General features: G+C 45.8%; 1 protein-coding gene across 1 annotated transcript in view; it reads right to left on the bottom strand.

The window, feature by feature from the left end:
- Positions 1-18092: 18092 nt before the first annotated feature.
- TTLL11 (tubulin tyrosine ligase like 11) overlaps positions 18093-24261 on the bottom strand; it is a 79350-nt gene continuing 73181 nt past the window's right edge. The window contains 2 exon segments of the mRNA XM_048512765.1: positions 18093-22954; positions 22956-23116. Of these exon segments, the coding sequence (XP_048368722.1) occupies positions 22694-22954; positions 22956-23116 (422 nt within the window). The 3' untranslated portion in view covers positions 18093-22693.

Genomic DNA, 24261 nt, shown 5'->3' with positions numbered 1-24261 from the left:
CCTCCAGGAGGGTATGACGGTTGCCCGCCAAAGGACACACCCGGGGTCAACACCAGGGTGGGTGCTTGAGGGGGATTGAAGTCCTGCCCCCGCTGCACAAGGCGACCGGGTTGCTAAGTAACCCAGTGGCCATTGCATCACAAAAAATCCAAACAGGAGGGCTATCATAGGGCAACGTAACAAATGTCCCTGAAGGGAACGTGCCGATAGACTGATTCTCTGCCCCACTAGCCCGGGCTGAAACAATTGCCCCGTTCTGGCCTGAACATGCCCCAGCAAGTTCTTGCATGCTTAGGGATATCTGGCCTACTGGTAAAGAAGGTGCAGCGAAGCCCTGAGCAGCCACTGGTCCTGTGGGCAGGTCAACAGCAGCCTGCACTGCCACCCCTGCCACGGCACTATTGCTTCAGTGATTGGTCTGAGTTCGAGTGGCATGGCCAGTTGACGTTCCCAATTGCACCTGTGGCTCCCCTTCTTGACCTATTGCAGTACTGGGGTCCAGCCGGTGCCCTACGGCTTTTTTCACGGGTCTCCGTTTTGGCCCCTTGCTCCTATCTTTATTGACCCTACAACAAAATTATTGTAAATTATCTAAAGAATTAAAGTAATGAACTGACTATCTAAAGCTTAAAAGGCAGCAGTATCACTGATTGCTCCTTTAATCTGGATCCTCGAAGGGGGGTCGGCGGACCCCACCCGCCTGCTGGCAGGAAAGCCCCTTCCCCCCGGCATCCTTCTACCAGCCATGGGGCAAATGGGGCCCGCTCTCCCCCCCCGAGTGTCTGCGGACCCAACTATCCCTCTCGGCCCTCCCACACACTGGGAGGCCTACTCCCTGCTTCCAGTGGCCGCCCAGCTAACTGAATTGTGCTGCTGCTGGGGCTTGGGCCCCTCGGAGGCTCCCCGGAGGCTTCTTCGTACAGAGAGCAAGCGAACTCTCTGTTTCCCCTTGCCTCACGAAGAAGCCAATATGAGCCAGGCACTGGCTTTATAGCCTGCTCGGCTCCCCTGTCACATGACGGTTCCTACGTCACGTAACCAACGATTTTAGCAACAACAAGAAGGTGGGCAGACGTTCCATCCTTCCCTGCAGCAACGGCGCCCTAGTATAAACCGGGTGCGCTTTTCATAGGAGAAACATCAACATTATAACACCATAACATCGCATCATGTTGTTATAATATCATGTCATGATGTTATAACATCCCGTAATCCCGTAATAACGCTGTTATAATGCCATGATGTTATAACATCAGGTCATGATGGTGTTATAACACCACATCAAGACGTTATAACATCAGGTCATGATGTTATAACATCAGGTCATGATGTTATAACATCAGGTCATGATGCTACAACATTACATCATGATGTTGTAACATCACGACATGGTGTTATAACATCACATGATGGTGTTATATCATGACATGATGATGCTATAACATTACGTCATGAAGTTGTAATATCACGTCATGGTGTTATAACATCACATGCTGGTGTTATAACATCGAATGATGGTGTTATAACAACACGTCATGATGTTCAAGTTCAAGTTCAAAGGCCTTTATTAGGCATTTAAAAAAGTAACATAAAACTAGGTAATCCACATACAGTTCGAGGAACTAAAGCAGCGACTCCTATTTCATAAAGTGCATGCTTCAGAGAGAAAGAGGAACCCGGGAGGTTATTTCATAATAGTGAGCAAGAATTGGCCACTATGTCCAGTAGTAACGCCGTTGTAACGCCGTAATAACGCCATTATAAAGCTGCTATAACTCCATGATGTTATAACAACACATGATGGTGTTATAACATCAGGTCATGATATTATATCATCACGTCATGGTGTTATAACATCACGTCATGATGGTCAAAGGCAAGGTCAAAGACCTTTATTAGGCATAAAAAAATAACATAAAACTAGGTAATCCAAATACAGTTTGAGGAAGTAAAACAGCAACTGCTATTTCATAAAGAGCATGCTTCAGAGAGAAGAGGAACCCAGGAGGTTATTTCATAATAGTGAGCAAGAATTTGGTCTCTATGTCCAGTAGTAACGCCGTTACAACGCCGTTGTAATGCCGTTGTAACGCTGTTGTAACGCCGTATTAACGCTCTTTTAAAGCTGCTATAACGCCATGATGTTATAAAATCACATGATGGTGTTGTAACATCAGGTCATGATGCTGTAAATTCTCGTCATGATGTTATAACATCACATAACGGTTTCATAACATTACATCATGTTTTTCAAGTTCAGTAGTAACGCCATTATAATGCCTTCATAACGCCTTATAATGCCTTTATAATGTCGTTATAACGCCGTTATAACGCCTTTATAATGTTGTTATAACGCCATTATAACGACGATATAACGCCGTTATAACGCCATTATAACGCCATAATGTTATAACATCACATAATGGTATAAAATCAGGTCATGATCTTATAATATCACTTCTTGATGTTCAAGGGCAAGGTCAAAGACCTTTATTAGGCATCAAAAAAATAACATAAAACTAGGTAATCCAAATACAGTTTGAGGAAGTAAAACAGCGACAGCTATTTCATGAACAGCATGCTTCAGAGAGAAGAGGAACCCGGGAGGTTATTTCATAATAGTGAGGAAGAATTTGGCCACTATGTCCAGTAGTAACGCCGTTATAATGACGTTATAACACTGTTATAACGCCGTTATAACGACGTTATAATGCCGTTATAACGCCATGATGTTATAACATCAGGTCTTGATGGTGTTATAACATCAGGTCATGATGTTATATCATCAGATCGTGATATTATAACAACAGGTCAAGATGTTATAACATCACGTCATGATGTTATAACATGAAATGATGTTATGACATCACATGATGGTGTTATAACATCACATCATGATGTTATAACACCATGTCATGATGTTATAACATCATGTCATGATGTTCATGTTCAAGTTCAAAGGCCTTTATTAGCCATTAAAGCAACATAACACAAAACTAGGTAATCCAAATACAGTTTGAGGAACTAAAGCAGCTAGTCCTATTTCATAAAGTGCATGCTTCAGAGAGAAAGAGGAACCCGGGAGGTTATTTCATAATAGTGAGCAAGAATTTGGCCACTATGTCTTGTAGCAACCCCGTTATAACGCCATGATGTTATAACATCAGGTCTTGATGTCGTTATAGCATCACACCATGATTGTACAACATCACATAATGATGTTATAATATCATGTCATGTTGTTATAACATCATGTCACGATGTTATAACATCATTTGATGTTGTCATAACATCACGTCATGACGTTATAACATCACGTCATGACGTTATAACATCACGTCACGATGTTATAACATCATATGATGGTGTTATAACATCATGTCATGATGCTATAACATCACATCACGGTGTTATAACATCATATGACGTTGTTTTAACATCACGTCATGGTGTTATGACATCATGTCACGATGTTATAACATTAAAACTGAATCCATCGAAGACGGAGATCCTCTGGCTTGGCCGCGAGGGAGGGAATAGGATGTTCCAGCTGCCGGTGTGGGAGGGGGTCACATTGGCGCTGACCCCCTCCGTGCGCAGCCTGGGGGTCCACCTGGATTTGTCTCTTTCAATGGAGACCCAGGTGGCCCATACAACCCGGGTTGCTTTTTTCCATCTCCGCCAGGCTCGACGGCTGGCTCCCTTCCTCTCCCAAGCGGCCCTAGCCACTGTGATCCACACAACGGTCACCTCCAGATTAGACTATTGTAACTCGCTCTACGCGGGCCTTCCCTTGCGTTTGATCCAGAGACTGAAGCTGGTTCAGCATGCAGCGGCGCGTCTACTCACAGGCAGCGCCATCTACGATCACATCCAGCCTGTGTTGCGCCAGCTGCACTGGCTTCCAGTGGAGTTCCGGATCATCTTCAAGGTGTTGGTGTTGACCTTCAAGGCCTTTACTAACGCGATACTGGGGACCCTCGTATCTTCGGAGACCCGCGATCACCCCATATGTCCCTGCACGGCTCCTCTCCGGGTCAGGGGAGGCCAATTTATTGGTGGTCCCTGGCCCCTCAATGATGCGCGTTGGCCTCCACATCGGGCCTGGGCCTTTACGGCTCTGGGTCCCCGCCTGGTGGAACACCCTTCTCCTCCCGATGTTCGAAGGGTTCCTGCGGGACCTTAATGAGTTCCGCGAGGGGCCTGTAAACGGAGTTGTTCCTTGAACTGGCCTTTGGAGGGACCAGCCGCTGAAATGGTGCACCCCCCCCCCCAGTTAGCTTTGTCATCTAGATTCATCATCTAATGGGATTCTGTCCTCCCTCTCTCCTGGGGAGAATTTTTTAAGTGGGGTGGCGGACGCCTCTATTTCCATTATTGTTATTCGCTGTTTTAAAGGTTTTAGTAATTTATTATATTTATGTTTTATGTTGGACACCGCCCAGAGCCCCTAGGGGATTGGGCAGTATAGAAGTTTAAATAATAAATAAATAAATAAATAAATAAATAAATAAATAAATAAATAAATAAATAAATAAATAAATAAATGATGGTGTTATAGCATCACGTCATGGTGTTATAACATCACGTCATGATTTTATAACATCATGTCACGATATTATAACATCACATGATGGTGTTATAACATCACATCATGATATTATAACCATTTGTCATGATGTTATAACATCACATGATGGATCAGCCTCTGTAGCCAGCGCCACTGAGGTTCGGGCAGGCGGGACTGGCCCCTGCCATTGTAGGGCAGGAGCCGCCTCCGCTGTCTTCTCTGCTTAGTACCGAAGCCCAGAGGCGTACCTAGGCAAACTGGAGCCCTGGGCAAAACCTGGGTTTGATGCCCCCCCCATGAGCGGCCACCCTCCCCACCGTGACCAAACAATGATTTTTTTTCCACCAGGTCATTTCAAAGTCACCATCACATTATAGAACATGCCCCAACTCACAAATCTGAACACAGCAATGGGCCATGCCACACAGCAGAAATAATTTTTGGAAAATGTTTTCAAAATGTTTTATTACTGTTATGAAAACATTTTATGGTGTTGTATCCAGTCCCCCCAGCACTTTCAATGTTATTTAAACTGGGGACCCCAGATTCTCCCTTTAAGGTGGATTTAAAAGGAGAGTCTGGGCTCCCTAGTTTAAACGATGCTGGAATCCACCCCCAAACAGCATCACTTTCAATGGTGTTTAAACTAGGGAGCCCAGATTCTCCTTTTAAAGGGAGAATCTGGGGTCCCCAGTTTAAACAACATTGAAAGTGATGCTATTTGGGGGTGGATTCTCCCCCACCCTGAAACAGCATCACTTTCAATGTTAAAACTGGGGACCTCAGATTCTCCCTTTAAATCCATGCCGAAGGGGGTGGATTTAACAACAACAACAACAACAACAACAACAACAACCTTTATTAAGCATTGAGAGAATAAAATAAAGAAAGAAAACAAGCATTGGCAGGAAGGGAGTGGATTTAAAAAGAGAATCTGGGGAAATTTAGGGGGTGCCTGTTGTCAGGGGTGCAATTATTAAGATAGCAGCCCCAAAATTTCAGAGTATCTTTGTGAGACCCTACTGATGATACCACCCAGGTTTGGTAAAGTTTGGTTCAGGGGGTCCAAAGTTATGGACCCTCAAAGGTGTAGCCCCCATCTCCTATTAGCTCCCATTGGAAACAATGGGGGATGGGGGCACTCCCTTTGAGAGTCCATAACTTTGGACTCCCTAAACCAAACCAAACCTCAACAAACCTGGGTCATATCATCAGGAGAGTTTCCCAAACAATCCCTGAAATTTTGGTGCTGCTAGCTTAAAATCTGCTCCCCCTGCAGGCCAAAAACGGAAAAACTCTGAAAATACAAAATCCTTCACAAACGAACCTGCAATTTTGTCGCCCACCACAAGGTGGCGCCCTGGGCAGCTGCCCACTTTGCCCAATGGGAGGAACGCCTCTGCCGAAGCCGCAAGGAAGAGCTTCTCCGCCTCCCTGTCCAGTGGGCTTCTCAGCGGAGGCCAGAGGTTGAAGCCGTGAGTTGCAGACCCCTGCTATAAACCCACTATCATTGGTATGCCCTTCACTCACTGTTCCTTTTTTCAACCACTGATACTGTGAACAATGCCCTTCCCTGCTTTTACTAAATTAAACAATAGCGCCACCAGAGCCAGACCAAAGATCTTCATTAAATGGATCCAGCAACTGCTGCTTGGCCATGACACATCCAGTTTTACCACACAACCCTCCCAGCAAGCAGATTGAAGTAGATGCATAGTAGTACCCACCCCAAATTATTAAATACCTACAATAATCTGCAAGCATCATCTGGGAAATGCTGGAGGTATGTGTGTCTGTAGGTCCTGCTTTGCCAGTCTCCTTGCTCTAATTGACTAATCATTTACTCTAATGGCCTTGTCAGAAGGGTTGCGGGGGGAGCCACAGGTATGGTAATCAAGTATTGCAATATTCATCTTCATTAGCCAATGCAAACTGATTATATGTGCCCCTTTTCTGCTTCCCCTCCCCCTTCAGCTGGGCGAACCCTTACTGGTGCTTTAGGCCTCCTCCCTGAATGTTTAGCTTCCATCCAACAGAAGATTAAAATCTCCCTTGAATATACACAAAGAATGATATGCAGGAAGCATATTGCCCATAATTCAGATTGCTCCTAACTGCCACTTCTGCAAAGGTCGTAGGATAGCGGACAAGTTCAGGCTTTTGGGTCTGTTAATATAATAGCTTGGTGAATTAAATAACTTGAACTGAAATCTAGAACTGCAACGTATTCTTATTGTATTGCTTAATGACATTCCATGCTCTGCCTGGGTTAAAAGACAGCAATGGAGAGACATGAGCCAATCATCAGTAATACAGAACGCTAGAGTACCACCAAAAGTTAATCACTTCTAGCAGACTGTTCCCCACTATGGTCAATCAGATATCACAAAGGAACCCGCAAGCTGTTGTTACCTCCTCAGCATTGGTATACAGAGGTTTTCAGCCTCCGAATATGGGATTTCTTCTTGGTCACTATGGTTAGTAGTCACTGGTTGTCAATAAATGTGTCCAACACTCCTATCTGGTGGCAGCGATTTCCCCAGCTGAATTACTCTTTGTCTGTTTCATTGGGAGCCTATATATTCTACTATTAGGGGAAAGTGGGAATAAATTCTCTCAATCCACTGTCCTCATTCCAAGCATCATTTTATTAACTTCCATCAACTCCCTCAACCCTTACAAAATTGAAAAGATTCCAACTCCTTAGCCTTCCTTTGTAGGGAAGATGTTCCAACTTCTGGATCTTTTTGGTTGCTCTCTCGTATACTTTTTCCAACACTACAACACCTCTTTTGAGATAGGGTGACCAGAGGTGTACATTGTGTTCCAAACACAGCTGCACCATGGACCTCTGAAACAGCATCATGATATTGGCTGTTTTGCTTTCAGCCTCATTAGTCTTACCATGTTCCTTGCCTTCTTTGTGGCTGCTGGATTGGTCATAATGCACATCACATAATGCACAATAAAAAAAAGTATTGTCGAAGGCTTTCATGGCCGGAATCACTGGGGTGCTGTGTGGTTTCCGGGCTGTACGGCCGGTTGAAGTTGTCCATGTGCTTGTGAAAGTTGTCCATGTGCTTGTGCATGGACAACTTCAAGCGGAAGGAAGAAACCATGAAAATGAACAGAATTTGGCTGACAGTGTTGAAAAACTCTAGAATCAAGACAGTGACAAATCAGCTCCACACAAACACAGGACAACTATAGACAATATCAATCAAAGGAAACAAAGACCAGGATACTTCTATTCAGATCCATTCCAAACTTTACCACGAGCAGCTGTAGGCCATTCTGATCATTGCATGATTCACCTCGTACCTGCTTACAAACAAAGATTTAAAGCCACAAAACCAATAACTAAATCAGTGAGAACTTGGACTGAAGAGGCAAAGTTAAAGCTGCAGGCTTGCCTTGACTGTACACACTGGAATATTTTTAAAGACACCTCTGCAGATTTGGATGAACTCACAGATACTGTAACATCATATGTCAGCTTCTGTGAAGATCTTTGTATACCAACCAGGAACTTGCGTATATATAGTAACAACAAACCTTGGTTCACAGCTAAACTTAAGCAGTTACGTCGTTCCAAAGAAGAGGCCTACAGAAAGGGTGATAGAATGCTGTATAATCAGGCCAGAAATGTATTAACAAAGGAGATCAGAGCAGCAAAAAAGAAACTACTCTGAAAAGCTAAAAAATCAGTTTTCACCAAACGAAACAGCAAACATGTGGAAAACTCTCAAAAATATCACCGGTTACAGCAAACCACCTTCCCAAGCTGAAGGAAATCAGCAATTGGCAGACGACCTGAATGTGTTCTACTGTAGGTTTGAAAACAATCTACAGTCACCTTTCTCCACAACCTCTATCTCAGACGTACCAACAATAGCCAAACTTCCTACAACTGAACCCATTTCATTGGGTTTACAACCCCTGGTGATCTCAGAAAAAGAAGTGCAAGATCTATTTCACAGACAGAAGCCTGGAAAAGCACCAGGCCCAGACAAGATAACACCTTCTTGCTTAAAAGTCTGTGCTGTCCAATTGGCCCCCATTTTCACCCAAATCTTCAACAAATCACTAGAGATGTGCTATGTTCCTTCCTGCTTCAAACACTCCACTATCGTCCCAGTGCCGAAGAAGCCTTCCATCAAGGAACTGAACGACTACAGACCAGTTGCTCTAACATCTGTAGTTATGAAAACTTTTGAAAGGCTAGTGATGTACCATTTGAAAACCATCACGGATCCACTGTTGGACCCCTTGCAATTTGCATACCGGGCAAACAGATCGACAGACGATGCTGTTAATATGGCTTTGCACTATATCCTACAGCATCTTGAATCGCCAAAGACCTATGCAAGGGTCCTCTTTGTTGACTTTAGTTCAGCATTCAATACTATCAGACCGGACATTCTTCTAACCAAACTAAATCAGCTAGCTGGGTACCTGAGCATATTTGTAAGTGGATCACAAGCTTCCTTAACAGATAGGAAACAGCAGGGCAAGCTAGGAAAAAGTACATCAGACAGCGGGAAAATGAGCACAGGGGAGCCCCAAGGCGTTTTACTTTCACCTCTTCTCTTCTCTCTGTATACCAATGACTGCATCTCAAATGATCCATCTGTTAAAATACTGAAATTTGCAGATGATACAACAGTGATTGGTCTCATTAGAGACAACGATGAAACCGCATACAGACGGGAGGTTGAACAACTAGCCTCGTGGTGCCACTGGAACAATCTAGAACTGAACACACTTAAAACCGTAGAAATGGTGGTAGATTTCAGGAGAAACCCTCCCATCCTACCTCCTCTCACAATACTAGACAACACAGTATCAATAGTAGAGACCTTTAAATTTCTAGGCTCCATCATATCTCATGACCTAAAATGGTCACCTAATATCAAAAATGTCATCAAAAAAAGCACAACAAAGAATGTTCTTTCATGCGCCAACTCAGGAAGCCCAAGGAGCTGCTGATACAGTTCTACAGAGGAATCATTGAGTCTGTCATCTGCACCTCTATAACTGTGTGGTTTGGTTCTGCAACCCAACAAGATCGACACAGACTTCAGAGAATAATCAGAACTGCAGAAAAAACAATTGCTGCTAACCTGCCTTCCATTGAGGACCTGTATACGGCACGGGTCAAAAAAAGGGCTGTGAAAATATTTACTGACCCCTCGCATCCTGGACATAAACTGTTTCAACTCTTACCCTCTAAACGTCGCAACAGAGCACTGCACACCAAGACAACTAGACATAAGAACAGTTTTTTCCCGAATGCCATCACTCTGTTAAACAAATAATTCCCTCGATAATGTTAAACTATTTATTATATACTTATTATATAATTACTGCACTACTTTTTTCATCATTCCTATTACCCATCTCCTCCCACTTATGACTGTATGACTATAGCCTGTGCTGACATTTTATTTTATTTTATTTTATGATTTTACATTTTATGTTTTTATTACTATTGATTGTTTCCTGATTGCTTACTAGACCTATATGACAATCATTAAGTGCTGTACCTTATGATTCTTGACAAATGTATTTTTCTTTTATGTACACTGAGAGCATATGCACCGGAGACAAATTCCTTGTGTGTCCAATCACACTTGGCCAATAAAGATTCTATTCTATTCTATTCACCTATTGACTTTGCTATCTTCATTGTTACTCCCAGGCTACAAACTTCTTTGTGACTCCCATACCAGGCTACTCTATTCAGAGGGCCTCACCGTTTGACCTCACAGTATATATACTCCACTTGCTTTCCATTCCTACTATCAGATCCTCTGAAGATGCCAGCCACAGATGCAGGCGAAACGTCAGGAGAGAATGCTGCTAGAACACGGCCATACAGCCCGGAAACCACACAGCACCCCCCAAAAAATGTAGTTGCAAAGACAGTGGAACCAAATGTAGACTGCTAGCTAGGCTGCCGAGTCTGGTGTCAAAAAGGTAGACTTTTAAAGAAATGCTGCCCTGATCCACATGTAAGGCCAGACAGATAGGCAGGCTTCAGAGTCTGGATGTGGGAACAAGAGGTTCTTGTTAGGAGAAAGGCTCTGGGAGGCTTTCTGGGACAAATCAACTCTGTACCAAAAAGGCCAGCTCTGCTTGAACCAATGTGGGCACTGCCGGTTTAGTTTTTTGCCTTAAAATAGTCCCAGAACAGCTTTGAAACAATGCACTGGGGGAAAGGCAGGAGGAGCTGAGGAGCATCCAAATAGGCATGGGAACAAGGGAACAGACAGGTGTTGGGTAGAACTTGGTTGAGAAAGGTAGTAGTAAGGTTGCAGGGGGAAATTGTATTTATTTTATGTACTTTGTTTACACCCCACTTTTCTCCTCCAGTGGGGACCCAAAGCTGCTTACATTGTTTTCTTCTCCTCCGTTCTGTCTTCACAACAATCCTGTGATGTAGGTTAGACTTAATGAGCATGACTGCCCCAGGGTCATCCAGCAAGCTTCCATGGCAGAGTGGGGATTCAAATCCTGATCTCCCAGATAACCAGCACTCTAAGCACTGCATCACACTGGTTCTCATCGCACCCAGAAAGGACCTTTGGGAAAGGACACTATAGATAAGTGGGAACCCAAACTAAAACACTGCTGTGGTTGCCGGAGGAGAGCTTGGAGCAGAATGTGCATCTTGTTTACTTCCTGCTTCCCCCTCCCCCAGATGATTGAGTTTGGGGGGTGGAGCTTCCTGCTACCAGCCTTTAACCCTGTAAGAGACCCACAGTACCTCGTTCCCATTGCTACCTTGGCCAGCTCCTCTTTGTTTTCTTAAGACCCACCTTTCTTCATCCCCAACAGTCCTCCTACTTCTTCCTTCTCTTCCTGCACTTTCTCATCCTCCCCTGACTGATTAGGATCTATGCTTGCAGCTCTTTCTGCTCCAGATCTCTTGCTACTACTGCCACTAGTCAGCTGATGGGAGTATTGGAGGAAGTACAGAAGAGCCAAACCCCTCCCCTGCCCCAATCACCTGGCTCTGGTTAGAGCCTTGGTTCCTACGTGTATCCAGAAATATCTCCTATTTGCACCTGGCCACACTGTGCACGCTTTTTTGATATGCATTCTGAGAACCAGGATCACAATTAGATGTATGTGAATGCCAGAAGTTTTCATAATAACCTTGAGTAAGAGCCCTAAAAAGTTGTCAGCCCCACCCAGAGCTTAAGCAGCAACTCTAGGTCTGAACGCAGCATGCTCTCCACTGTCTATCACAGGGGTAGGGAACCTGCGGCTCTCCAGATGTTCAGGAACTACAATTCCCATCAGCCCCTACCAGCATGGCCAATTGGCCATGCTGACAGAGGCTGATGGGAATTGTAGTTCCTGAACATCTGGAGAGCCGCAGGTTCCCTACCCCTGGTCTATCACATATGCTTGGTTCCAAATTAGAACCCCAGGATTGATCACACCTTGGAAATGCATGTGCTAGTGGCTTGTGGTTCCTTTGGGTCCTTGCAGTTGGGTTGGCACAGATTATATCCATTGTCATGACCCTTGGTGCATGAGAGGGTCTGTCTGGAGGCTGTTGGGGGCTGGCAAGACACAAATATCCAGTAGGCAGGCTACCAGCCCTGGGATTCAAAAGCTAATTAGGAAGAACATTACAAGAACGAGAGATGGCAACAAGAGGCCTAGCTGGGCTCAGATACCACTCAGCCTGCTGGCAGCATCCAACTTAATTAGGATCAAAGCAGCACACAGGAAAAGCTGTCTTTCAATCCATCCTCATGAGCTGCCTTGATCAGTCATCTCAGATGGGGCACGTTGCCTGATAGGGAGGGCGTGGGGGTATCTGCATATTGGATAGGAGGGGGAGTTGCTGTTTTCCTTTGCCAGAATAAGTTCAACTTTTCCTTACTTACAGAACAGATGCACAGGTTTTTCTGCCCCTGCCCACCTGTTTACCTCCAATTTCCCAAATTCTGATGGGAGATTTAATTGGATAGCCTCAGTCTGTGCCACGGCAGAAAGGAATGAGAACCAGAGTAAGAGCAGTGGCATGTCGATTGACTTTGATTTATCGCAGTGACATTTCCCACACCAGTTCAATATCCTTCCCAACACTGTTATTGTGAGCTGGAAGAGTATGCAGAAAGGAAGTGGACAAGGAAGGGGGAGAGCATGCCAGGAGGGCTGGAAGAAAACCCCAAGGAGGGTAGCCTATCTTGTAGCAAAAGAGTGGGAAAATAGAGGGTTGTGGGTTTTCCGGGTTGTTTGGCCGTGTTCCAGTAACATTTTCTCCTGAAGTTTCACCTGCATCAGCTACTGGAACACGGCCATACAACCCGGAAAACCCACAACACTGTTGTGACTCCAGCCATGAAAGCCTTCGATAATACAGTGGGAAAATACCCTTGGAATCCAGCAGCAGCTTCAGCTACGTAGGGAGTATTGAAATAACAGCATGTTTCAAGACCCCTTTGTATGCCTTCTTCCCATTTTTTTTTCTAGGGATTAAGATCATTTGAAGAGCCTGGCTGGATTTCCTCAAGGAAGTTCATATGGCACTTGTGTTTCCCACAACAGCTGACTAGATGCCCCCTGTTATTATCGTTGTTGTTGTTGTTTGTTGTTGGTAAACTTTTATACCACCCACCCCCGAAGGGCTCTGAGCAGTGTACAACAGAAACAACACAATATAACCTAACAACCAGAGCACTCTCATAATTTAAAGATAAATACAATATAAATATGGGCTCTAAACATTAAAACAATGAAGGTCATTTAAAACACAGCATACAAAAGATAAAATATAGCATCCAGACGATCTGAAAAGCCCCTCTTGAGAGGGAGACGGAAAGGCCCAAAGATGTGATAAGAGCCGCAGACGTTAAAAGAGGGAGGGAGGGGGTGTCATCAGTGGCCAGCTTCTCCAAAGGCCCGGTGGAACAGCTCGGTCTTACAGGCCCTAAAGACTCACAGGCACAGAATACAAATAATAGATAGGTTGGCTATTAACCATGATGACTAAATGAAGCCTCCATGGTTAGGGGAAGTATAGCTCTGAAAATCGGGGGGCCGCAATAGAGTCTATATACCTTGCATACGTAGGCTGGCCAGCCTTGCCGTCCTGCTTTTGGCCCGGGGACCCGTCGCGCCTTTGGACAGAGAATTTGTCCCGCATCCAGCGGGTTCCACAAATTGTCCCACGATTTTAAGGAGGCTGCTGCACTGCCCAGAGGCATGAGCCAAGTCACGGCGGCCAGCTCCACGTCTCTTCCGATCTCCAACCGGCCATGGGAAGCGCCAGGCCTTCTGTGGCTTCGCATGCGTTTGCACGCCCTGTGACAGGAAGTGGCAAGCTTGGCAACCCTAGCTTCAATCTTAGCCTTGCAACAGCTTCCCCGTCCCGGATGACAAAGGTGACCATCTGGTCACCTTATGCATGTAGGCTTCCCAGAGGCCTATAGTGGGAATGAGGATGCATGAATGTCTGGAGTGATCTAGCAGGGCTAATCCCTTGATGATCTGAAGCAGCTTTACACTTAAAACATTGGTCCACCTGTCATCTACTTGGACAGGTAGCAGTTCTCCAAGCTCTCAGGTAGAGGAAGGTCTTTTCCAAGATCTTTTAACTGGAGGGGCAGGGCATTCAAGCCGGAATTGTCTGCATGCATGCAGGAGCTCCGCCATTGGTTTATGAGCTAGTCTTCACACACATCATGGTTTTGTAACATGCAAATGTATGCAGGGCAGGATCGCAGGCCAGTAGTACAGTATCTGCTCTGCATGCCAAAGGACCCAGCTCACTCTCCAGCATCTCCTGTTCAAAGGACCACGTAGTTGGTTATGAGAGATACTTCTCCCCGAGACCCTGAAGAGATGCTGCCAGTCTGAGAAGCCAATACTGACTTTGATGGACCAATCATCTGACTCAGCATTGTGTGTTCACTCTTGCTGAGTTGCAGCACTGTCCTGTCTAGCTCAGACTGGTCTTCTGCTACCAGCATGGTGTAGTGGTTCAGAGTGGTGGACTCTAATCTGGAGAACCAAGTTTGATTCCCCACTTCTCCACGGGAGAGGCGGACTCTTATCAGGTGAACTGGATTTGTTTCCCCACTGCTCCGCATGAAGCCTGCTGGGTGATCTTGGGCTAGTCACAGTTCTCTGAGAACTTTCTCAGCCCCACCTCCCTAACAAGGTGCCTGTTGTGGGGAGAGGAAGGGAAAGGGAGTTTGTAAACTGTTGGAGACTCCTGACAGTTGAGAAAAGCGTGGTATAAATCTAAACTCTTACTGCAGTTACTCCTCTTCTTCTGTGTTTCTTCAGAATCTCAGGCAGAGATGAGTCTTCCATAAGACCTGCTACCAGCAATCCCATTTAAACCAGAGGTGCCAGGGACTGAACTGGAAACTTGTGCATGGAAAGCAGATCCTCTGCTCTTGTGCAAAGGGTCCTCTTTTTTTTTAAAAAAAAAAGAGGCAGTGCTGGCTTTTATGGGCAGAGAACGGCACCCATAGGAAAGTGGGCCTAACAACCCTTGTGAGTGTTTTATCTGGCGCCCAGAGACAGCCCGCGTCAACTTTTAACTGGCTTTATCTCAACAGGCAGAGAAGACTTTTCCCCCCTTAAGATTTCTCAAACATTTGTCTTGCGCAGCATCCGCTACATTTGCTTTCAGGCTATCTCTTATGCCTTTCATCAACGCGTATTCCCCTCCCTATACACCTCTGTGCCTCTTTGCTGTATTTTTTATTCCCTTCAACCAAGAATAGAAATATCAGATAACATAGAATTGTGAAAGGGGTACTCAGGACTAGGATTTCAGGGAGGCAGGTGAGGGGGCAGCCTGCAAACTAGTGATAGACAAGGCGTGACAGAAGGGGTGACAGAAGGGTTCCTAGCTGCTGCCCTTTCTCCCACTGGCCTCAGTTGACAGCCACCGACTCTTTGGTTCCAACTCCAAAACTGATTCACTGCATCAGACCAAGAACAAGGGATGCAAACTGAAAAGACCAGAAGTTGGAGAGAGAGGAGAGACAGTGGGATCAGAGACACACCTGGCACGTGCCTGGAATGGCAGTCTGGCTCAGCCCTGACCCCAGCAACATCCGAAGCCACCCAGAGCAGCCGGGCAACAAGATGCCAGTTTTTTTGGCTCCTTTGAATGGTGAGCTCTAGACAGTTTGGGCCATCAGCCTCTCAGGGACCTATTAGGAGAATACAAGCAAGTGCTGTTCAAAGTGGGGAGCAAAAGGTTCAGGCAAAAGACACAGTTTGACTTTGCGAGGGAGGCAAAAGAGAGCACGGAAGACAATGCCGGCCCCAATTGTGCTACTAGAGTTGCCTACCTCCAGGAGGCATCTCCTGCTATCACAATTGATATCCAGACAAACAAGGTCTGCTCCCCCTGGAGAAAACGGCTGCTTTGGAGAATTGGATTCTATGGCATTATATCCCAGCTCCCCAGACCTCACCTTCTCCAAGCTCCATCCCCAAAATCTCCAGGTATTTCCCAACTCGGAGTTGGCAACTCTATGTGTCACTGACCAGAAGTGCATCGAGAGGAAATGGCATCCGGGGGCAACGTCTCCTCTGGGTGCCCCCCTGCCCCCAGGGGTGAGGTTTGGGGGCGGAGCTTGAACCAAGCCCCACCCCCACCTCTCTGCAGGCCAGTTCCTGACGTCCCCAGATCCCGGGGAGGGCAAAAGTTGGCCTGCACAGAGGCTGGGGATTTATGTCCCAGCTGGAGCACACACCGTTTCGTCATGTGAGGGGGCACCAGCATCCCCCATGTGACCAAAAGGTGTGCACTCTTTTGACCACAGGTGTCAAACTCACACTCCTCCAGATGTTATGGACTACAGTTCCCATCATCCCCTGCCAGCATAATACTGGCAGGGGATTATGGGAACTGTAGTCCATAACATCTGGAGGGCCGTGAGTTTGACACCTGTGCTATAGACCATACGCCTCTGCCGCTGACAGACTCTGAGTGCAAGAGTCAGACTTCTGTTGTTGTGGCATTAGGAAGTCACAGAAGTCTGCTTTTATACCAGAACAGGCATTCCATGAAGACCAGAGTACCTTCCAAGCAAGCGCAGAATGAATTTCATTCATCAGCAAGCGGCTGCTACCACTTCCCCCACATCTTGCCTTCCAGGCTGGCTGTGATCGCCAGCACCCCTGGCTTCAAAAATTAAATGACCGCCAAGCCCAACATTTTAAATCCTCCATCCACAATGAGCATTTAATAATCTCTTTGCCAAAGTAGACTGTGACTGAGTTTCCCTGCAGGGTTGAAGCACCCTGGGTGAATCCAGTGCTATTTAAATCATGGTTCTCCAGTTAATAAAAACCAAGTTAATAAAGTTGCCTGTAAACCACGCTCTGATCGTGTCTGTTCACAAGGTAGCCAGATCCAAAGAGTGAGATAGAAGCAAAACTCCCTCTGGCTAAGACACCGATATAAGGTCTCCAAGAGGGCCAACGTTCCGGCATCAGGGTTCCAGTACATTCCACTGTGAACTGCAGAAGGAAATGTTTCATTCGGCTTTTTCCACTGTACTCCTTTTCTTTCCCCCCTCCCCTTTTCCCTCTCCTTTTGTCATGGAAAAGTGTCTTGGCCAAGGCAATTTCGCACCATACAACGATGGAGAGTTGAGAAAAGTCCCAAGCAACTTTAGGACTCAACCAATTTCAACCATGCACCTCAAAAGCAAAACTTCCCACTGTGCCCTCCACTCAAATGAAAGCCCTCCAAGGGGGGCAGCATGGTGCAGTGGTTAAGAACAGGTAGATTGTAATCTGCAGAACCAGGTTTGATTTCCCACTCCTCCACCTGAGTGGCGGAGGCTTATCTGGTGAACCAGATGTGTTTCTGTACTTCTACATTCCTGCTGGGTGACCTTGGGCTTATCACACTTTTTTGGAACTCTCAGCCTCACTGACCTCACAAGGTGTCTGTTGTGGATAGAGGAAGGGAAAGGAGCTTCTAAACCATATTGAGTCTCCTTACAGGAAAGAAAGGTGGGATATAAATCCAAACTCCTCCTCCTCCCATAAATCCAAACTCCTCCTGCTCCTCCTGCTCCTCCTTCCTGTACTTTCCAAATGCCCTTGATGGGGCTACAGACACTTTCCATAATGCCTGGACCAGGCTCAGCTGAGAATCTCTTCCACAAGGAACTTTTAGGTTAGATCTAGAGTAAATGCCCATCAGCAGAAAGGAACTTTCCCACCTCACCCTTCTATTTTCTATCATCTTCCCAAAATGCTTCTCCAGGGAAGTTGGTGATGATGAAGAACAGCTTGGGAGGGGACTGTACTGGGAAGAGGGAAGCAGTATAAATTGTCAGTTTAGTCTAAATGCAACTCGTGTTGATAAGGTCATTTGCACTTCTTAAAAAGTTCCTGGTAGCCACTTTGACAGCCACTTTTGGCTTAAAAGATAGAAATACAAGGCACAAAATGAACAATAACAAATTCAGCACATGCTGGAGAAGAAAGAAGCCAAAACCACCACTGAGACAACTCGAAAGAGAGTGAAAGGCAACTTTAATGCAGTCTGTGGGGGATTTAAAGATACATATTTCCATGCTGGTGCTCAAAGGCCTAACAATGGTGTTTTATTCCATGCTTGATCAACAGGCTGGATAGCAGCACTTCAAGCAGAAGCAAACATCCGTGAATGTTCTGATCTCACAAAAAGAAAATTCAGTTTGAACACACATCAAGTTCCAGATGCAAAAACATGAACCCACATCACAAATGTGAATGTTTTATTTTGAAATCTGAGTGCTTCAGATTTGTTGGCATCCCGGGATTGCTTGCACAAATCAAAGCACCCAAGCTGGACTCTCATAACTTGACAAATGTAAAGCCCCTGTGGTTTGTTATTTATCAGTTGCTGACAGATACTAAATCTCATTGCCTACCAACCATCAAATACAGTCCAATTTCAGCTGTCATCAAACCCAGAAATGAAATATCATCAGATATCAACTACAGACTGGCAAATATTCAGTGAATATTTAAACATTCCAGAATGTTTGCCATCAGTCTTTGCCGAGTTCATATCAGTGCTTGCTTTCACACACAACACTGAGTTCCAGTACTTTCTCAAGATGTTCACGCCACATATGGATATATTATCATCAGAGAGGTCACACAAGAACAGTGAGGACATTCCAATCAGTGTAGGTTTTGCTTTTTTTCCACAGCTGCCTTCAGCCAAGAGTAAAAGCAGAATAGAAATATTTTAATAAATAAATATGGATTACATGTATTATTATGCTGGGATTTTGCTGGGATTCCCCACACATTTTCTAGGGTAAATTCTCAGTTGGGAGGGCCAGCAGCTTGCTTTTAAGAACACAAACCACAAGTCGAGACACTCAAGAATTCTCTCATGTTCATCTTGGGATGCACCGCATCAGCCCCTGTTATATATTTATTCCTACTGCAAAATCTGAATTCTGCACAGTAAGGAACCATATGAGACACCTCCTCAGAAAGATACTGATGAAGCATCTTTAAAAGGAGTGCAAACCAGAAGCATCGTGGTTTTCTCTAGAGCAGAGATAGATAGCAGCTGGACGCAGGCCCTGACTTATTTAAACTCATTTTTAGCAGCTCAACTAAATTTTAAACAGAGTGTAATAAACATTTCTGCCCATTCCTACATTTTTAAAGTATACTCATGTCTTAAAGAATCAGGTAAAAAGTAGTATCTTCCTGTAAATAAGAGTACCTCTAGACCCATACTGACAGCCAGGTGATCCCTGCTCACCCTTAAAGTAAACATGAAATGGGACTTTTAAAGAGGGAGTCATCTTCTGTTGCACATTCCTGATCATTCATACACTTTTCCACATGTGATTCAGGCCTAGCAGCAAAATGGGACAGGTACAAATTGGGACAGGTGCAAAGCTGGCTAAAGAGTGTTGATAATCAACCATCTATTATGGGCCACGAGTGACTTATTCCAGGAAGAGCTGGGTTGGCGCAGTGAAGCACCTAAAGACAGAGTCGGCCTGCTGCCAGGAGCCAGCTACTGCTGTGGCACCCGTCCGAGTTGCCTCCTTCCCTCTCCAGGCCCTCAAGGGCGGGGTTCGGGGGCACTGCTGGCCTGCTGCCACTGTGGTGCCCGTCCGAGCTGCCCCCGCCCCCGAGTCCCGCCCCTGAGTGTGGGGGGGGGCACCCAGAGCAGGTGTTGTCCCCAGGTGCCATTCCCCCCTCCCCAATACACCTGGAGGGGCTGCTCATGTTTCTATCCCTCTACCCTCCCCAGTGTCCTTAGATGATAGGGGAAACCTCCTGAAAAGTAGGCACCAAAATCATCCTCTGTGGGGGGCACTTTGTGCCTCCACCCTTAAACTAAACTGTCACTGCCACGGCTCTCATGTCACTGAAAAGTTGTACTGAAGGGAAAACGGCAAGCTGTCTCAACTGGTCCTTCCACAGCTTTCACTAACAAAAAAGCTAAACCACATGAAATTCTCCTTCCTCTAACCACAACTTCTAACCGAATCCAGTATGGGATCTGGCATTCCTAATAATTACCCTCTCCTCCTCACCCCGCCACTGATGACACTATAAAAGGAGGCTCCTTTTCCTATGCCTCCTTCTTCTAGGTACCAATTAACAACCTGATCTAATTACAGTAATTGCCAGCACATATTATACATCCTACTTTGCACGAACGCTTGCTAATTTCTTGGCATGCTCAGCAGTTGCGCTTGCATGATTCCCAATCAAAACTGTGGGACAACTTCACAAGCAAATGACCAAGGTTTGCTTCATTATCCCCCTGGGCTTTCAATGGCAGTCTGAACTGGAGAAATTCAACAGGTAAAGTTTTTACTGTTATGAAGAAAAAAAAGCTTTATTAATTTCTGTGTTCAATGGTTGTTAAAGATGTGAGGGTAGGGGGAATACACACCACTATCATATGAGATAGAAAGGTTTTCCCTGACCCACTGCACATGTTTTGGAATGACAGGCTAGCTTTCTCCTCCAAAACCATGTTCCAAAAATACACACTGGTTTTATAAGCACAATTACGTAATATCTTTGCAGCCTGAATTCTGCTATAAAGGATTAGACAGTTCAAAGTATTCAATTAAGAATGGGTGGAAGGAACGCATTGCCAATGCTTGCAGAGTTACAGAGGAGGAAGCTGGGGATTGCAAATGCCTTAGCAGACCAGGTGCTCAGGAGCAGTAGCAGCAGCAGCAGCAGAAGGCCATTGCTTTCACATCCTGCATGTGAGCTCCCAAAGGTATCTGCATGTGAGTATCCCAAAGGTATCTGGTGGGCCACTGCAAGTAGCAGAGCGCTGGACTAGATGGATTCTGGTCTGATCCAGCAGGCTCTTTCTTATGTTCTTAGAAAGCTTATGCTATTAGACTGAACCATCTAAGTTCTTTGCTGGGCCTCAACCAGTGTTCATGCTTTTTAGCAGGCTGTGACAGTCTCATGGTTAACATTTTAGTCTTTGAAACTAAGCCTGGTTTAGAATGGATAATGGATGAAGCAGAACAAACCAAAAAGATCCCCTCTGGGACTTGTAAGACTACATTTGGCGTGGCATCTTGTTTGGCCAGGGCGCTACCCATACCAAATGAACTATGTGTGCCACATAGCTGCTTTGTGCAAGTAATAGCCCAATTTAAACAAGCAACTGTGCAAGTGGAAAGCCCTGCAGGAAAATCCTTTTCTTTTACCAGTGGCATGCTTAGATCAAGCCTAAGGGAGTTGGGGGGGCACAAGGGGGGGCTTCCTGTAAAAAGGGATGAACCACCACTGCCATTCCAAACTTCCCCCAGGCCAGAGCAGACCTATATTTACTGGCAGTCTGATAAGAAGAGCAATTTTCCACTTACAGAAAGAAACTGACTTTGGATTCTGTGTGCTAAGGAACTGCTGATTCCACGGAGATTCTATTGTCAGCTCAAACCAAAGGCAAATTGGACATGCTTCGGAAAGCGAGAAACAGGCTAAAAATAAAGTCCAAATTTGAAATGTTTGTCTAATGCTCGCTCCAAGGGCAAATCCAGCCTAGCAAAACACTTGATGTGTTGTGGAGTTGCTTTCTGTCACCGTGAGCACCATCTTCTCCTGAGAGAGAGAGAGAGAGAAAGAGAGAAAGAGAGAAAGAAAGAGAGAAAGAGAGAAAGAGAGAAAGAAAGAAAGAAAGAAAGAATTCTCTCCTGGTGTCCAACATCATTTCCTGTGAGGAGTGTTGGTCACTGTCTCTCGCTTCCTCAGGTTTCTTATGGATTGGTAAATACTGCTCTTCCTTCAATGACCTTGCCTATTCCCCCTATCAATCATGCAGAGGCTGATGGGAATTGTAGTCCATGAACATCTGAAGTGCCAGAGTTGGACACCCCTGCCCTTGGCTTCTCAAAATTTTATGTGTGAGTATGCAACTTGTATGTGTATTTTTGTTATTTTTAATCCATCAATATAACCCTTCTTCAATTCTGGTTTCTCAGTGGCGTGTTTTGGGGCACAAACTTCTGTATATATTCATGTGGATCTCCTATCCGCCTCTTGCATTGCAGGTCTATTTCTAGATAATTTCTTCAACTAAAAGGGAACAGGCCAGAGTAATTCAGGTAACACCAGCATCTGCAACCTAAGAACCTTTATCTGGAAGTGCCGGGAACTGAACCAGGGGACATGCTGCATGCAAAGCGACAGCATGCCAGAAGTGTGGGGCTGTGGTTCTGCCCCCTTCTGCCCAATCAGAATGAAATGAGACTGCACAAGGCAACCGAAATATATATGTAGGATTTTAGTTTACCAAAATCAATATCCTCTGCTCTTACCAGTGGCAACTCTATGCACAATTTTCCCATCTCCGCCCCCCCACCCCCCCAATCTCCTCCCTCCAAACCAAGCACGACAGCTGTTTTCTCCCAGGCCAGAAGGCCTTCAGCAAGGCAGGATTCAGGCTTGGATCTTTTCAGTGAGGCGATTCTCCAGCAACCACCTGGCGTGCCTGGCTTTCATTGATGAGGAATCTGTAGCGACTGTTCGAGGGGAGGTTGTAAATCACCAACCCTTGTGGCTAACAGTCATTGTTTGCAAGGGGGATGCTGCGCAGCACAGATTGTAGTGAAGGCGCCTCCATCAGGCAAGCCACACTAAAGAAGCCGTGACCCTGACGTGGGGTGTTTGGGTGCCCGTTTCGCCCCCCACAGCACACGCAGCCAGCTGTGGGCCTTTCGTACCCAAGCTCTTCTCTGAGGTGAGCCCAGCTGCCTCAGGGCCGAGAACTTCTATAATCAACAAACTTATGGGCAACGGGGTTGTGGTTTCGAGGCGGCATGGGAGAGGCGGGCCGGAGCTGCAGTCGATCTTGCTGGCAGGTGACCAGGGCCGGGCGCCGCTCAGGGACCCCACGGCTACAGGCCAGGCGCTTCTCGTCCAGTGCAGCCAGGTTGTACTCACAGAAGTCGGTGAGCAGCTCCACTTGTTCGTGGAGGGAGAGAGATTTGTACCTCCTATGTGCCAAAAAGAAGAAGGCTTCCACGAAAGCTTGCAGGCTCATCCCTTGAAGAAAAGAAGACAGGCTGTGTTACCTAAAAATATTCTCTCCCTTTGAAATCCTCCCTTCTTCCCCTCCCATCTCCCAGCTGACTGGCCAACTTTTGAGATGATGAGATGCATCCACTAAGGGAGCAGCTATATGGCAAGGAATGCTCTCCAACCTTCAACCAGCTTGGCGCCAACCTCCAAAGAGGAAAATCAACAACTGCCCATACGTCTGTCTTCACCGTTGAGGCCCCCACCTTGTGGAATGGCCTGCCTGGGGGTGTCAGGAAGTCTCCCATTCTCCTGGTTCTCCACACACTTAAAAACAGATTTATTCAAGAGGGTTTTTTCTATACAGATATAGTAGGGTAGCACTGTACACGATGATTCACCATGGCCCGTTCCCAATGGCACAGCTACCACGGGGCTGGGTGGAGACAGGCGCCCCAGGCAGACGCTGTTGGGGGTCACGTGGGGGACGGAAAATCGCTCCCCACACCCCCTCCTTTCTCCCTCGCCCCGCCCAAGCCAGCCAAGGTGATTGCGGATGCCCCTGTCCAGCCCCACCAGGCCCCACCGTTGGCTAAAGTAAGTGGGGGGCGGTGGGGACATGGGGGGACATGGGGAGGTGGAAAACTCGGAGTCTGTCCTGGGCTCCATTTTCCCTAATTACACCCCTGCCGTTCCACACAAGTCCCTGAAAACGTTTTGCAAACATTTAAAAAAAAAACCCGTTTGTCTGCACTTTCCCTTTCAAAAATGTCTCTTGGCCATCATTTTGCGGTTTTCCCATTTAAAAAAAAACTCTTCTTAGATTCATAGCTAAGAAGCTTCAACCTCTCGTGCTGCAATTCTCTTTAGTTTATTTATTTATTATTTCGATTTTTATACCGCCCCGTCCCCGAGGGGCGGTACAATCTAGGGATTGTATCTACATAGCTATGTAAATATCCCTACCACCACCAATTAAAAAAAATACTGAGGAAATACAGCTTGAGATGGCTGGCATGAGCTCAGAAAATGGCACCAACAAGGAAGTCCGGGAACTGTGGAGAGGCATAGGAAATGTTTTTAAAAAGCTCTGAACAGCAAGTGAAAATGTTTTCAAAATATTTTCAAAAAAGAATCGCTAGGGAACATCATGCAAATGAAACATTTTTAGG

The sequence above is a fragment of the Sphaerodactylus townsendi genome, linkage group LG12 (genome assembly GCF_021028975.2).
Source record: "Sphaerodactylus townsendi isolate TG3544 linkage group LG12, MPM_Stown_v2.3, whole genome shotgun sequence".
Classification (NCBI taxonomy): Eukaryota; Metazoa; Chordata; class Lepidosauria; order Squamata; family Sphaerodactylidae; genus Sphaerodactylus; species Sphaerodactylus townsendi.
This window is presented reverse-complemented; position numbering and strand designations above follow the sequence as displayed.